This window comes from Artemia franciscana, chromosome 1, assembly GCF_032884065.1.
Source record: "Artemia franciscana chromosome 1, ASM3288406v1, whole genome shotgun sequence".
Lineage (NCBI taxonomy): Eukaryota > Metazoa > Arthropoda > Branchiopoda > Anostraca > Artemiidae > Artemia > Artemia franciscana.
The window spans coordinates 52783239-52801801 of NC_088863.1; the positions used below are offsets into that span (position 1 = coordinate 52783239).

General features: G+C 37.5%; 1 protein-coding gene across 1 annotated transcript in view; it reads right to left on the reverse strand.

Annotated features, from left to right (window-relative positions):
* The window catches only part of LOC136031308 (cullin-5-like), a 97122-nt gene that overhangs the window by 42215 nt on the left and 36344 nt on the right, over positions 1–18563 (reverse strand). The window contains exons 4-5 of the mRNA XM_065710768.1: positions 8191–8373; positions 3467–3608 (exon numbers count right to left, since the gene is read on the reverse strand). Coding sequence (XP_065566840.1) covers positions 3467–3608; positions 8191–8373 — 325 coding nt within the window. The remainder of the gene's footprint in view (positions 1–3466; positions 3609–8190; positions 8374–18563) is intronic.

An 18563-nucleotide genomic window follows, 5' to 3' on the forward strand; every position in this document is an offset into this window, starting at 1 on the left:
CGGTGTGTAATTTCGTCAATCAACAAACATGACGTCAGTCGCCACACAAACATGACGTCACTCGAAACACACACACACACACAGACAACTTATATATATATATATATATATATATATATATATATATATATATATATATATATATATATATATATATATATATATATATATATATATATATATATATATATATATATATGTGTGTGTGTGTGTGTGTATATATGTATTATCCAATATGTGTATGATCTGGCTTATAGGAAAACTTTAGCCAAAAAAGTTAACGTAGTCCAGTCTTTTTTTTTTGTATTTTATTTCTTTTTTTTAAACTAAAATAAATACGCTTGCAGTTTATTTTGACTTTTAGTTTTCTTATTGAGATATGCTAGAAAGAGTACAGATAAGTTTCACGTACCGTTTTTTAAAGAATATGGTTCAGACTTTTCACCCGTAACATAGCAAGCTCCAAATTTTAGGAGACGAAAAAAGAAATATACTAGGCTATTTCCTTCAGCTACAAATCGCCTGTAAAACGATCCGGTTAAGGAAGCGCAAACACATGTTAACCAAAATATTTAAAGGAAGATCTACAATCTCGTGCGGTACTTGCTTCTAGGAGCAAATGCTCTATATATCGGCAGACTCAACCTCCTTGGTGAATGCGCATCAACACAATGTAAGTTGTCTTTCAAGGAGCCCCAATCAAGGACGAACATCCAAAATTACAGCTGTGACTATTTACCAAGTTTTCTTGAATTCCATGAGCCGGAGTAGTGATTAAGTTTACGACAAAGTGTTTTTTAAACCTTAAAGTAGTCACCCCGGGTGTGGAATCTAAAAAGGATCAATTGTGATCCTAGTTTGTACTTCCTACCATGTTTCGTTAGGATTCAATATCCATTTTCGGTATCTGCATTAATGATACGAATTTAGAGACTCCTTTCGCCTTCTCCTACCGACTTAAATCAGTAAGAACCTCAATCATTTCCTCAAAGTCTTGTTGAGATCCAACAATTTCTTCTGGCGGATATTCTGTTAATTTAAATCTAGAGACAATTCTCCTCTACAGAAGCCAGATTGATCCTTGACGTCCCCTCATCCCAAAAAAAGATAGACCAAGATGGACACTATCTGCAGCCTCTCTGTTCAAGTGAGGACCAAAGAATCTTCAGATAAATATCTTGATGGTGACCATTCACGAAGCCTCCTCCATTTGCAAAATTCAAATCTAATTCGGACCCTAAATACGAAATCTGGAAAATAACTTTCAATTCTCTTGAAAAGTTAAATTTGAAAACCCTTCTGGCAGATGATCTAATACAAAAATTAAGGACCACTGCGAAGATGTGATGGAAGTACACAACTGAGAGATGATTTGCATCTTATCGTTCATACCCTGAATGACCAAGATACAGGGGTATACAACAAGCTCCAAGCTAAGGTGTGTTTCCTTCTTCCGTATCGGTTCTGGAACAGGGAATATCAAAATTATGTCGCTAGCTTTTACTTCCCGCCAAATTTCACTGGTATCCAGTAGAATGTTTAGGTACACATTGTAACGATATCAATTCAGGTACCCACTTCATTCGGATCAGGCAAGGAGTCACAAAAAGAACAATTGGGACACTTGCCCTAACTACCGATCAAGTTTGATTGAGATCTGACTATTAGCTCTTACTTTTAGCCATAATTGACAGAGATCCAAATAACCCGCCCCTGCATACATCCTGACGGTAATAATTGAGTAAAATGAGGCTGAAATTCCTTTTTATTGCCTACCCCATCAAGGCCAGACCAGGTCCAAGCTCCCGAAAAACAGAATTAGACCAGCTATGAGTCAGGTTCACATTACTGATTTATCATCTAAATTTAGAAAACACAACATTCAAATGGAAAATTCTACGTTCCCACCTATTCTAACATTATGTGATCCATAAAAAGTTTACTTTCAGAGCCTAAATAGTTTCATTTTGTTTGTTTTATACTTTTTAAAAGATTGAATTTTTGTTCTAGCAGTAAATATATATATATTTAATATGCTTGTCAGCATGACCTAAACAACACGGGCCAGTACACTGCGATGATTCCCGCACGAGAGGTTTAACAGGTCAGAGGAATATTTTAAAGGTGAATTTTTAACATAAAAATCAAAATTACCTATTGTTTAAGTGAATTGCAAAAAAATAGGTATTTGTATAAAATACCTTCTACCTAATATTATTCATCTAAGTAGAACCGGTTTTTTCTCGATGTTTTTTTTATAAACAAATTATGAGGTTTACTTTTGCACATTAGAGGGGAGGGGGAGTAGAGTACCTCTGTAGTTTCTATAATTTGGTTAGTAAAGTATTATATTTTCATCTTATTTGTTGGTTGGTGCGCTGGATTCGGGATCCTTTGTCTGAGAGGACGCGGGTTCGAATCCCAGTGTACCCAATTCTTCAGTTGGGACGGGGGTCAGTGGCGTGACTCTGTAAGCTTAGCCAGAGTCGACCCAGCTCTAAATGGGTACCTGGAGAAATCTGGGGAAGGTAAACAGGAAGGGTGTGTGAAAGCACAGGATGGCTGGCCCCCAACCCCCCATTGCACTTCCTGGCTGAAGGGCCAAGAAACGGAGATCAGCACCGCCGGTAGGGACTGTAAAGTCTGATGCCGTATCCTTTACCTTTTTACCTTTTACCTTAGGATTGAGCGTCAGATAAACAGATCCGCTATACTTTACTTCCCCACCCCCCTAATGTGCAAATACACAGCCCAAATTTTTTTCTACGGTATTGTATTTTAATCCTATTTTGGTATATTTCGTTCGGATTGAGCGTCAGAGAAACTATTATAAATAATATTAGGTAGGGGGTATTCCATACAAGTACTAAAAATTGTGTATTTCTTTTAAAACTTCAAAAATAAATTCTTTCAAAAACTCATTAAAAGAGAACTATATAGAAAGTTATTCAAGTAGTGTACTTAATTTAACACTCTGTGCAAAGTGGGCTAACAACATCCAGTGGGAGAGAAGATGGTTATTGTTATGTAAACTATTTAATGAATACCAATATCCGCTCTTATATCAGTACTGGATATAGTGAACGAAACATGGATTCCTTATTTAACAATACCGTTGACTGTTTTTCGGAAAATTATAATGTAAAAAAAAAGAGGAAAAATTGAGATACGTCTTTTAAGCTTGGCAGGACAACATAGTACCATTGCTTTACTGTTTCACTCAATCCCTTCAAAGGCTAAGTAACTTGATAGCGAAACGCATTGCAGCGTTTAACTAAGAAACTGGGTCAATTTAACGAATCAGATTGTCAAAGAATAAAATATTAAATGAGATACGTCAATGAAATAATATCTTTGGAACTTCCAAACCATACCAGGTTTTACTTCGATTCAACGTTTAAAATTTGACTTAAGACAAATTATAAGATGAAAGTAAACAGATGAAGAAACAACAAAAATCCCTTACCATAAGATTCCCTAACTCCAATAACTAGATTTGAGTCAAATTGCTCATTGCACCTTTCCTTATAGACTAAATGCATAGCCGCGTCTTGTAATTTCTGTTTTATTGATGAAAATATGCTTTTGTTCCAACTGTCCAACATCAACTGAAAAATAAAATCAATAAATTAAAAAAACTAGTGGAACTCGTACCATAATAAAAAAAATTCCAGATGCTTTTGTTGTGACAAATAAAAAAGACATATCCGTTTTTTAAAGCATTCAAGGTAGAAAGGTATCAACTACTTTTTGAAGCCATTCGAGACCAGCTCTTCTATAGGCGGTGCGTCGACTGAGTATTTATGCGGGCTAGAAGCGAACCTATTCGAGCAAGCCTTTTTTGTTGAAAAACGGAGGAACACAGTTACCTTCAATTTAAGAAGTGTCCCAGAGGATATTCTGAAAATTGTTTGAGATATGAAGATCCATCGCTTCCTCAAAGGTTTAAATCTCCTTGATTCCACCTTCCGGACGATAGATGTAGAAAATCTTCGAAAATTTAGACCTTTATCAATTTGTGAACTCGCTGTATGTGGCAGGAAATAGGAGAACGCGGTTGCAGTCTACCTAAAAAAAAAGCTCAAGGCGAATATTCAGCTGATGAAGCCAAGAACAGTGCTCGAACGGTATGGACAGGTTCTAAACAAGCGTCATAAAACTTTCAGGGGGAATGATTTTATCGAGGTAGCCACAAGCGGCGCATAAGCGCTTGCGTACATCAAAACCAACATCCTGTGAATGATGGTAATACATCAGGAAAGCTTTTTGTTTCCAAAGATGGCCAGTCCAAGCTATATTTTATATATCATAATGACGACCATGGCACTGCAAACTTTCCGAGAAAAATCAAAACGGCGTACTCAGCAGAAGGTAAATGGAGGGGCACCAAGTAGCAAATAGTCACGGATACTACGTCCAGCCACCGGCTTCCAGAAAAAGACTGAAAAAAACGGGAGAATCCCTAAAGGCCCAGAATAAACTTGGTGTTTTTTACCGATGAGATTTCTTACCAGTCAGATTGTTTCTAACGCTCTAAAATAATGTGTTTACACACGGGCCCTTAAAGATTTTAGTGGTGACATATCTATCGATTGCAGATCTGAAACCGTGAAGCAAGAGTCCACTTCATTCATAGTGGTGTAAATAATATGAATAGAGAAAAACTTTTGGCATTAATGTAATTTAGTTGTTGATTGAAGAGGAAGAGAAAAAATAAAGTTATACGGGCACTCCGTGATGTAAACAAGGTAGCAGAAAGTGGACAACCCCTGGGGACTTGCAATCGATGAAAAAAAAAGCCAAGATAAGGAGAGAAAAATAATCTGGTTTTAGTGAGAGATCTTCTTAAAAAGTGACTTTTAGATTTTAGTTTCTATACATGTAATTTATAAGCTTAATTAGCAAGTGGCCACAATAAAATAATACCACTATACACCGTAATACAAACACAACAACGTCATCGTCACCAGACTAGACGCCGAGTGTATCCGTGTATTTAGTGACGCAGGCCACCATTTCGGAGGAGGAAGTAAAAATGGACGGATGCAGTGGTAGTGGTGGGCTCCATTTCTGCCGTCGGTGTTAAACCATCGTTTATTTTTACCGTCCAATACGTACTTCACAATACAATCTTATTCGCCTCAACCGGTAAGACGGTGACGGTAAAAAAAATTCAATCTTTAGAAAGAAGCAAGTGTGTTTTGGGCCTAACAAACAGTGTACCGATGTCTTGCATGGTTGAGATGAGTTAAACAGCAAGAAGAAAAAAGGAGAGAAGCCAAGCGATAAGAAAAAAAAGAATTAAAACAGCAAATGAATTTAAGAAAATATTACTTTCAAAATAGGAGCTCTAAATGTAAATGATCTAAAGCATGAGAATAGTCAAGAAATGTTACTAGATTTTTTTTTTTTAGCAAATGATTTGGATATTTCGTGGGTCCAGGGGGTAGACGCTTCAAATATGAGGCTATTTCAAGAGCAAGGCTATAAGTTATATCAGCAGGCCTTGTACGTGACACAGGCTTCATTCTTCAAAGTGACAAAAACTTAAATAAAGAGAGCACCAAGAATGAAACAGATGAGAAAGGAAGCTGTGTTCAATGGGGAAGTACCGCATTGGTTAAAGTACAGCTACGAGCTGACACAAACAATTCTGAGCAACAATAAGAGGTGCTCAAAAGGAATACCTTGTATTATTGAGCATTTCACTTCAGAATCAATGATTGTCTTACGTGGCTTTGATTGTGCATAACAGCAGGGAGATATCAAATGTAAACCAAAAGAAAAAAAGATGCATTATACACGCGCATTGACACGAGATGGGCAAGCAGTATATTTAGGATTTACTGCTTCCCAGGTCTAAGAATAAAAATGTCAAAGATTGAAAATAGAGTGTTACCTTTCACGGAACATGCGGTTTTGGCTGCTGCTCTCAGACTTAAGCCAGAAAGCGTCATTCCACACCCCCTCCAAAAAAAGAAAACAAAAAAAAACAAGCAAGTTGGAGAATCAACACGAATATATTACGAGAGGGCGAGACTAGAAGAATAATCCAAGGCTTAGTAAAAGAATTAGAAAAAGGGGGATTTTATTAGAAGTCTTTTCAAACAACAGATAAGAGATAAAGAAGCTAACAAACGCTACTTATGCAGGGTGTTAACACACCTAAACGAGGAAGTGGATCTTAGGCAAAGTATCTGACGCGAATAGTGTAAAATCAAAGAACAAAAATAAGAACAGAAGTTGAAAACTTTCAAGATTACGAGAGTTAGAGGGATCAGAATAGATGGCGTTTTCAGAAAGTTAGTTTATTTTACATATTCCAATTCACAACTGAAACTGAAATTGACCTGAAGAAGAAGAAGAAGCAAAACTTGACTAAATTTATTTTGAATCCAATATAAAAGACGGACGATTATTTTACCAGCGATATCTATATTTCGAAGAAAATTCAGATACATCTTGGTCGGGTGAAAAAGAATTAGCCGGCTTGATTTTGGTTATGGTTGACTGGAATATTTGACTTCAAATTCTAACATCACTACTTTCTTGTCATAACAAAAAGCTTACGTGAGAAACTGGGAAAGGGTACTGTTATTTGTGTTAGTAATTTACTTCTGTATCATGGGGTTGTAAAATCATGTAAGTGCACTCCTTCATTCACTCCAGTACATGTCTTTTGCGATGTTAATAATGGAATTAATTCTTTCCTTTTAGTGTTTTTCTTTTACTATTGAAAATGTCTTGCTCTTTCCTATCAATATTTTTTATCCATTTTCAAATATTTAATATTGATTGAATAATGTATTTTTCAAAAGCTTATGGCAGACAGTCCATCTATTAGAAACATTCTTGAACATTAATTTTTCTAATTTTCGTTTTTTCTTCAAATGACCACAAAGACTGGTTAAGTTAATAATGCCAGAGCTACACAAGAATCACACTTGTCGGACAAAAAAGATTTACCAAACTCGAGAAAGAAACACAGACCAAGAGAAAATACCACCATACATTGCTTCCTTTAACAAGACTAAAAAAAATTCCCACTAGGTATATTGAGTTACTTCGGTTTTCAGGCTAGATACCAGGATATAGAAGAAGAAAACATTCAAATTAGTAAGAGATAAAGTTGAAAAAGTGATAGCTCGACTAGAAAAACAGAGCGTCACCAGGGATCACTAGGCTTGGTTATGAATTTGGGTGAAACTAAGGATATTTTTAAAAATGTGTTCAGTGATTTTGGGTCAAGAGTTATGTGAAAGTGAGGTGCTATTTATATCGCTGTTACACAAAGATGAACACAGAAAGGACCGGTAAAACTGGCGAACAATCTCCATAACAAACTCTGATTACGATTATATACCAAAATACGGGCTACAAGGTTGGAAAATAGTGCAGCAGAGAAACGTGAGGGACTACCAATACAGGAAAAGAAGAAGAGGAAAAGACCACCATGTCTTGATGAGTCTTAAAGACATCCACCTTTGATGAAAAAAAAAAAACGATTAAAAACTATTAGGTTGAAGTCTACTAACCCTTTTCTGCGCTACCACAGTGAAGAGACTGACTCGGCTATATGAAAGATTTTACGGGTATTAGTGCGATTAAAAGATGAATTCGGTATCTTGACTATCTTTTGCGGTGCATATAAGAGACAATATATGGTTTGCAAGTCTCTCAAAACGTTTTTCTGTAAAGTTCAACATTTTGGGAGGTAAAAACTTTTAACCCAGGGAGTGAAGAAGATATTAAGTGTGTGCCAGGGATTTCAGGGGCAAGAGGATGGGTTACACGTCAAAAACAAAAGGCCGCAGAATACCATCTCTGAACAAATCTAAAAGTCATGATGATATAGCAACTAACTATTGACTCCTGTTTGTTGGAAAAGCATGAGTACTGGGATTTAATTTTGATAAAGTGCTGAATATAACATGGATTTGGGAAGAAAAAGGGAATATTCAGTCAATAATAAGTCAACACAGAAAAAGTGTCTTTAAAAAACTGTTCAAAAAGGTTCGCACCGCCATTGAGCGTTGTTGTGTCCACTGCCACCGAACGTTATTTCGGCGTGGCTTCTGGGTCCAATCTCACATAAGCATCCTTTTTGGAAATTTTCTTGTTCTTTTGCATTTTATTTTCTCGGTAAAAAAATTATATAATGGACCTAAGAATTTATTACCCGGCACTTACCTTTTTCACCATACTTTCTTGTACTGGTTGTTTTCTTTGAGGATTACTGGTTGTTTTGCCAAGTAAACAAGCCTCCAGTTGCACAAAAGGCATTGGTAAATACGAGCATTGTGTCCAAAACCTTGTCCATTCAGATATGTAAGCATTTAAAAGGGCTTGCTCGTCCTGATGCTGAAGTACCCTCTATAAAGAAATTTTTAAATTTACTCTTAACAATGTGCTGTATTGGGAAAAATTATTTAAATGGTGTATTTGATGGTCATTTAATTTGATCCAATACAAAAATTTACAAGTGGCAGTGAGTGCTAAGGTTAAATTGGTCAACCTTACCAACTTAAGCATGTGCTTGTATACTATTAAAATGAACTATATTGTCCCTGTAATACGATCATGATTACATTGCAATTATACCAATCCTTTACGTATCCTTTATATATATATATCTATATATAAAAAATCAGTTGTTTGTGTGGCGACTGACGTCATGTTTGTGTGTCGACTGACGTCATGTTTGTCAACTGACGTCATTATAAGGATTGATCATTATGGCTTCATGAAGTTGTTTGTCGACTGACGTCATGTTTGTTATGGCGTCAAAGGCTTTGTATATGACGTCATTATAAGTATATAAGAAGGCCTTTTAAAGAGAAATTTTTAACATAGATCTTAAAATGACAGAAGAACCTATAATGGCAGAAGAAACAGCCGAGGAAGTTGCTCAAAGAGCTAATGCCAAAAGGCTTGCGGCTAATAGAGAAAGTAAGAAAAGAAAGCGTGCCGAGGGATCACAACAACAGCGTGAAAACAGGCTTGCGGCTAATAGAGATAATATGAAAAGAAAGCGTGCCGAGGAATCAAAACAACAGCGTAAAAACAGTCTTGTGTCTCAAAGACAAATCACCAAAAGAAAGCGTGCCGAGGAATCACAAGAGCAACCTGAAAACAACCAGGACAGCGAGAGTCAAAACGTATCAAAACTGAAAATGATAGCGATGATGATTGGGTTTGGGATTTTGACTTGGATAAGATCATCAATGCCTACCAGATTTTAGTTAAAAAAGCAAAGGTTCGGCGATATGAATTTCATAGTGACGAAAGACAAGTCAAGGTAAAACAAACCAATCAACTTGAAAGTGATACCGATGATATAAAAACGACATTGAAAGGACTATCGTTTCCCAGTTGCAACATCTTTTCCGCATAGTATAATAATTTAGTGCTTCTGTTCAAAAAAAAATCGAATTGCTGCCTACTGACACGCAACTATCAACGAATTGGCAATAGTTATGGTCGGTGATTTGTATATGACGTCAAAGGCTTTGTATATGACGTCATTATAAGTATATACGAAGGCGTTTCAAAAGAGAATTTTTTATTAAACTCATCGATGCTACGATGCCCTACAATATCCTATCATTTTTTGGGATGGAGCCGACGGCTATCACTTTAATATTAAATTGATAAATCCAGCCACTAACAAAGAAATGGATAAGAAATGTAGCGCAATGAAATATTATGCCAATAGAATAATGATTCGTCATTTATTACATTTATATGTAATCCATCTTGGGATTAGATACAACAGCTTTTACATCCTGGACAATCGCCGGTTCATAGACATGACATTACGGCCCGTGTCTTCCGGCAAAAGTTGCTCTCCTTCATCTCCTAGAGAGTTATGGGAGAAATACAAATCGCAAATGGCCGAGAATATACTCCACCAAATACAGATATAAAGGTCAGATATGACCTTGGACTTTACAACAGAAATTTATAACTGCACTTTAGTCATGGTTGAAGATTTGAGCTTATCTATTGCAAACAAACTTCTCGAGCATTTGGGAATGCCTTCACCTAATCGTACTGCTTCTATTTCTACATGTGTAGAATGGGATCGTGAACAAAGTTACAACACAATTGATCTATTGTCGTATGTTACAGACCGGGACACCGGTACACAAGGAATATAAATGACGACCGGGACACTCAAAGAGAAATTACAAACCGGGACAACGAGACACAAATGACAAGCGGGACACAGGGAATATAAATGACGACCGGGAAACTCAAAGAGGAATTACAGACCGAGACACCGGGACACAAATGACGACCGGGACACAGGGAATATAAATGGCGACCAGGACACAGGGACACAACTACAACGGGGACGCCGAAAGGGCACACGGGGGATATATAAATGACGACGGGGACACAGGGAATATTCGATTAGCAATTACCATCAACAAAGCCAAAGGGTAATTATTAGAAAATGCGGTATAGATCTGAATACGGATTGTTTTCCCATGGACAGTTTTTTGCTGCATGTTCAAGAGTCGGTAAACCTGACAATCTATTTATATGCACAGACAATGGGACAGCGAAGAATATTGTATATTCACAAGTTTTACGTAGTTAAAATCATATATATATATATATATATATATATATATATATATATATATATATATATATATGTTTCTTCACAGGTGGGACACAGGGACACAACTACAATGGTGCGAAGCGCAACAACAACAACCCCCCAAGCCCCCCCCCCTCCACGCGTAAGTCGTTACGCGCCGTTGTAGTTGTGTAATAGATTGTCAGGTTTACCGACTCTTGAACAAGCAACATATAATTGTCCATAGGAAAAACAATCCGTATTCAGATCTATACCGCATTTTTCTAATGATTACCATTGAGCTTTGTTGATGGTGATTGCTAATCGAATATTCCCTCTGTCCCCGTCGTCATTTATATATTCCCCTGCCCCCCCCCGCCAACCCCGTTGTAGTTGTGTCCCCGTGTCCCGGTCGTCATTTATATTCCTTGTGTCCCGGTCGTCATTTGTGTCCTGATCTGTAATTTCTCTTTGAGTGTCCCGGTCGTCATTTATATTCCCCGTGTCCTGGTCGTCATTTGTGTCCCGGTTTGTAACGCCATCTTATAATGACGTCATATCCAAACCCTCTTTACAAACAAACATTCAAAAAACAAACATGCATAAAACTTATTTTTATAAATATAGATAGGCATGTGTTCCATCATCATGTATATGATGATCTATTTTAATATATTAGTTAAATGAGTTATACTTCTTTCTTTATTTTAACTTTTAGCTACTATGGCCTACTGTCCGCTTCTTACTAGGTTGCAACTAGAGCTGCAGCCATGATTCTCTAAGAAAATTACAAACAGGAAAAAGCCTGCGGCTTTTTCATATATTGGTGGGGGCACTTCGCGCCCATAGATAGATATATCTATCTATATAAAAATAAGTTGTTTGCCTGTTGACTGACGTGATGTTTGTGAGTCGAAGGACGTCATGTTTGTCGACTGACATCATTATAAGGATTGAGCTGTATGTCGTCATGAAGATGTTTGTCGACTGACGTCATGTTTGTCGACTGACGAAATTACAGACCGGGACACCAGGACACAAATGACGACCGGGACACTCAAAGAGAAATTACAAACTGGGACACCGGGACACAAATAACGACCAGGACATCTATCTATATATATATATAAAAATAAGTTGTTTGTCTGTTGACTGACGTCATGTTTGTGTGTCGACTGACGTCGAGTGTGTCGACTGACGTCATTAGAAGGACTAAGCTGTATGTCGTCATGAAGTTGTTTGTCGACTGACGTCATGTTTGTCTACTGACGAAATTACAGACCGGGACACCAGGACACAAATAACGATCGGGACACAGGAAAGATAAATGACTGACCGGGACACAGGGAAACAACTACAACGGGGACGCCAGGGGCACAGGGGGGATATATAAATGACGAAGGACACAGGGAATGTTCGATTGGCAATCACCATCAACAAAGCTCAAGAGCAATCATAATAATAATGGGGGGCACAGGGGGATACATAAATGACGACGGGGATACAGGGAATGTTCGATTAGCAATCATCATCAACAAAGCTCAAGGGCAATCATTAGAATAATGAGGTATAGATGTGAATACGGATTGTTTTTCCCATGGACAATTATATGTTGCATGTTCAAGTCGGTAAAACCCGACAATCTATTTTTATGCACAGACAATGGGAAAGCGAATGTTGAATGGGAAATGTTGAATGGGAAAGAATGTTGTGTATTCGCAAGTTTACAGTATTCGCAATCTATATTCACAGGTGGGACACAGGGACACAACTACATTGGCGCGTAACGACTTTCGCGCGTGGGGGGGCTAGGGGAGCGAAGCGCCCCCAACAACTAGGTGTTGGGGTGGCGGAAAGCACCACCCCAACAGCTAGTATATATATATATATATATATATATATATATATATATATATATATATATATATATATATATATATATATATATATATATATATATATATATATATATATGTTTTTAACTACGTAAAGCTTGCAAACATACGACATTCTTCGTTGTCCCATTGTCTGTGCATACACGAAACCATATATACTTATAATGACGTCATTTGCAAACGATCTTTTTACAAACAAACAAACATGCATAAATACAACTTATTTTTATATAGATAGATAGGTGTATACATACACAATACAAATGTATATGTATACATATACAATACAAATTAACTACGTAAAACTCGTGAATATACAACATTCTTCGCTGTCCCATTGTTTGTGCATATAAATAGATTGTTAGGTTTACTGACCCTCTAACATGCAACATACAAATGTCCATGGGAAAAACAATCTGTATTAAGATCTATACCACATTTTTCTAATGATTGCCCTTGAGCTTTGTTGATGGTGATTGCAAATGCTAATTGGGAATTGCAATCTTTTAAACTGAAAAGACAGATCCGTTGGAATCATGGGAATGCGAGGAATAAGAACAGCTTCACCCTCAAAAGGCCCTGTCAAGATTTTTGCCTCTATTACGTTTTCCATTGTTTTTTTTACGGCAAGTCGCGTGCCATTGCAAAGCTTTGGTGGGTTGATATTTCGTAACAGTATTATTGGTACGCCTATTTTTAGTTGTAGCACGTGTGGTGGAAACCCTGGGAGATCCAGGGAATTTAAAAATTCAGATGGATAATTAACCGCTTCATTTGGTTCCAGAACTGTGTCGACTGACTTGTAAAGGACTGCCTGGTCTCGAATCTTGGTCAAAATAATACTGTTGATTTCGTGGACGTCTTTATTCTTGGCTGCCAGAATCGCACGGGTCACTTAGCCATTTATGATTTTTATAATAGGTTAGAATATTCGGAAATATCTTTTCAACCAATTCATTTTGGACGTCACTAAATTACAGAATTCACCAGGCAGTTGTATACGTCCTGAAATTGAGTCTACTGGGAGCTTTCCGTCTCCAATTGCCAGCAATTGATCTGACAATGTTTGACCAGAGTCATCGTTTTGCAATCGGACACGCATATTTGTAGTTAATTTTAATGTCTTTACGTGTGCCCATACATTAGAATTTTTTAGGCAAGCATTCATTTCGTCTGCAGGGGTTGATCTAGGTATTATAGGTAATGTTTGCCTGAAATCTCCCGCAAGCAATATTAATGTGCTGCTAAACAGTTTCGGATTTCCTCCCAAATCTCGCAATGATTGATCCAGAGCCTCGAGCGATTTTTTGTGTGCTATTGTGCACTCGTCCCAAATAATAAGTTTGCATTGCTGCAATACTATACCCATCCCAGATGGTTTGGAAATATTGCACGTGGTAGTTTCTGTAGAATGTAAATTCAGAGGCAATTTCAAAGCGGAATGAGCAGTTCTTCCACAGGCAGCAACGTTGCGGCTATTCTGGACGACACAATTGCCAACGCTATGTCATTTTTTGATCGAATTGATGCCAGAATCCATTTTATCACAAATGTTTTACCAGTATCTCCTGGCGCATCCAAAAAGAAGGTTTCTCCAACGTTGTTATCGACACAATGCATTAACTTATCATAAATGTCCTTTTGCTCAGACGTTAACTTAGAAATATTATTTTGTACATACGACAATAGATCACTCGTGTTGTAACTTTGTTCACGATCCAATTCTACACATGTCGAAACAGCAGTATTACGATTAGGTGAGGGCATTCCCAAATCCTGAAGAGGTTTGTTTGCCATACATAAGCACAAATCTTCAATAATAACAAAAGTGTAGTTACAAATTTCTGTTGTAAAATCAATAGTCATATCTGACGTCTCTAACCGTTTTGGATGGAGTATATCCTTGGTCATCAGTATACAGCAGTTTTTTTGGAAAAAGAATCATTTTGACATAACGGAAAGAAAGCATTTAACGTTGTATCCTGTGGATTAAGGGCTCTTTGTTGCACGTTGGATTCCAAAAAATAAACACGTTGACCATTCTGTAAATGTACCGCTAAGTGAACAACAGCTGGACTTCTTTCATGTATCGGAAATGAAAAAATTCGCCAAACAGCTTCATTACTACTTATGTATCTTCCAGCCTGATATTGTACGGTTCATCGATATCACTGATTTCGGACTGCAAGCCAAAAACTGCCAAGTCGCTGCCTTTGGTGACGCATTTGCATATGTATTTGATTGCCTATACGGAGTTACAGTATTCAACGTTTATGTGTGCATTAAATGTTTCACTGATTTCGGACTGCAAGCCAAAAACTGCCATGTCGCTGCCTTTGGTGACGTATTTACATATGTACTTGATTGCCTTTACGGAGTTACAATATTCAACTTTCAAAGTAAAAGGGCAAATTTATCATAAAGCAGGGTCCCTTCTACCATTCTCAGGCGAGAATCATAAATTTTTACAATTGTACTTCATCAGTGATAGAAATTCTGAATTGAATGCACGTTGCGAAATTTCTCCCAACATTGAAAGGACAATCGTTTCCCAATTGCAACATCTTTTCCAGGAAAATAATATTTTAGTGCGTCTGTTCAAAACAGCCATCGATTTGATGCCTACTGATACGCATAAAATTGTTATTTCCGCTGACAAAACGCCTCCTGGCCAACATGTGCGTAGATACAATGCTCCAACTATCGACGAAGTGGCAATCGTTATGGTCGGTGATCAGTTTTTACCTCGAGATATTATTCTTCATAAGCGAAACGCTCAGTTGGTAAGAATTGCTGAAACTCATCGATGCTACGATGCCGTACAATATCCTATCATTTTTTGGGATGGAGCCGACGGCTATCACTTTAATATTAAATTGATGAATCCCGCCACTAACAAAGAAATGAATAAGAAATGCAGTGCAATGCATTATTATTCCTATAGACTAATGATTCGGCAGGATGAAGAGAATTATATTTTAAAATGCCTTCAATTGTTTCACCAATATGTCGTTGATATGTATGCAAAAATTTAATCAGAACGTTTGCTATATATCCGCCTGAATCAGACCAAGCTCCGCTCTGAACAATACATTCATTTGCGAGATGCAGTTGTAAATGACGGTAATACCACAAACGTTGGAAGATTAACGATTTTACCTTCGTCATATGCTGGCAGTCCCCGTCATATGCAAGAATATGCTCAAGATGCTATTGCGTATGTTCGTCTCTAGGGTCGTCCAGATTTATTTATTACATTTACATGTAATCAATCTTGGGACGAGATACATCAGCTTTTACTTCAAGGACAATCGGCGGTTCATAGACATGACATTACGGCCCGTGTCTTCCGGCGAAAGTTGAAATCACTGATAAACTACATAGTAAAACTTGAAGTGTTTGGGTCAGTGCGATGCTGGATGTACTCAGTGGAATGGCAAAAACGAGGTTTGCCACACGCACATATACTAATCTGATTGCATAATAAAATTACGTCTAACAAAATTGATGATGTGAATTCCGCTGAAATACCTGATGAAAATGTCGATAAGGGGTTATATGATATTGTTGTAAAAAATATGATACATGGACCTTGCTGTGCATTGAACGAAAATTCACTATGCATGGCTAAAGGAAGGTGCACAAAGCAATATCTTCGACTTTTAGCATCCAACACAATTACTGGCAATGATGGTTACCCACAATATAGAAGAAGATCTACTGAAGATGGCGGTAAAACAGCAATAATAAAGAAGCGTAACGGTACCACCATCGAAGTAGATAACCAGTGGGTTGTTCCATATTCCCCATTATTATCAAAAACATTTAATGCATACATAAACGTTGAATACTGTAACTCCGTAAAGGCAATCAAATACATATGTAAATACGTCAACAAAGGCAGTGACATGGCAGTTTTTGGCTTGCAGTCCGAAATCAAAAATATCGACGAAATCGTACAATATCAGGCTGGAAGATACATAAGCAGTAATGAAGCTGTTTGGCGAATTCTTTCATTTCCGACACATGAATATAGTCCAGCTGTTGTTCACTTAGCGGTACATTTAAAGAATGGTCAACGTGTTTATTTCTCGGACACCAACGTGCAACAAAGAGCCCTGAATCCACCGGATACAAAGTTAACTGCTTTCTTTTCGCTATGCAAAAATGATTCTTATGCAAAGAAACTACTGTATACTGAAGTGCCTTCGTATTACACGTGGAATGCTAAAAATAAAGTATTTGAACGTCGAAAACAGGGTAAGTCAGTCGACAGCCAACCTACCATCTTCAAAGATACCACGATAGGAAGACTCTACACCGTCCACCCCAATCAACATGAATGCTTCTTTCTACGCCTGCTTTTGGTGAATGTACCCGGTCCGACGTCCTTTGAGTATTTGAGAACTGTAAACGGTACTATACATGACACTTACCGTAGTGCATTCCAAGCTCTGAATTTATTGGAGAATGACCAACACTGGGATAACTGCATCAATGACGCGTGCGAAACGTCAACTCCAAGTCAAATTCGTGTATTGTTTGGCATCATACTAACAACTTGATCTCCATCAGCTCCTACAGATTTATGGGAAAAATATAAATCAAAAATGTCCGAAGATACACTCCATCGAAAACGGTTAGAGACGTCAGGTATGACTTTTGATTTTACATCAGAAATTTATAACTACACTTTAGTTATTATAGAAGATTTGTGCGTATGTATGGCAAACAAACCTCTTCAGGATTTGGGAATGCCTTCACCTAATCGTACCGCTGCTGTTTCGACATGTGTAGAATTGGATCGTGAACAAAGTTACAGTACGGGTGATCTATTGTCTTATTAACATTTCCAAGTTAACGTCAGAACAAAAAGACATTTATGATACGATAATGCATTGTGTCGATAACAACGTTGGAGAAATTTTCTTTTTGGATGCGCCAGGAGGTTATGGTAAAACGTTTGTGATAAAACTGATTCTGGCATCAATTCGATCAAAAATGATATAGCGTTGGCAATTGCGTCGTCCGGAATAGCCGCAACGTTGCTGCCTGGTGGAAAAACTGTTCATTCCGCTTTGAAATTGCCTCTGAATTTGCATTCTACAGAAACTCCCACGTGTAATATTTCCAAATCACCTGGGATGGATAAAGTATTGCAGCAATGCAAACTTATTATTTGGGACGAGTGCACAATGGCACACAAAAAATCGCTCGAGGCTCTGGATCAATGTTTGAAAGATTTGCGAGGGAATTCGAAACCCTTTGGCAGCACATTAATATTGCTTGCGGGAGATTTCAGACAAAAATTATTTGTAATACCTAGATCAACCCCTGCAGACGAAATGAATGCTTGCCTGAAAAATTCTAATTTATGGGCACACGTAAAAACATTAAAATTAACTACAAATATGCGTGTCCGATTGCAAAACGATGACTCTGGTCAAACATTTTCAGATCAATTACTGGCAATTGGAAACTGAAAGCTCCCAGTGACTCAATTTCAGGACGTATACAACTACCTGCTGAATTCTGTAATTTAGTGACGTCCAAAAATGAATTGATTGAAAAAGTATTTCCGAATATTCAAAACAATTATAAAAATAATAAATGGCTAGGTGAAAGAGCGATTCTTGCACCCAAAAATATAGACGTCCACGAAATCAATAATATTGTTTTGACCAAGATTCGAGACCAGGCAGTCCTTTACAAGTCAGTCGACAGAGCTTTGGAACCAAATGAGGCGGTTAATTATCCATCTGAATTTTTAAATTCCGTGGATCTTTCAGGGTTTCCACCACACGTGCTACAACTAAAAATAGGCGTACCAATAATACTGTTACGAAATATCAACCCACCGAAGCTTTGCAATGGCACGCGACTTGCCGTAAAAAAAACAATGGAAAACGTAATAGAGGCCACAATCGTGACAGGGCCATTTGAGGGTGAGGCTCATCTTATTCCTCGCATTCCCATGATTCCAACCGATCTGCCTTTTCAATTTAAAAGATTGCAATTCCCAATTCGATTAGCATTTGCAATCACCATCAACAAAGCTCAAGGTCAATCATTAGAAAAAT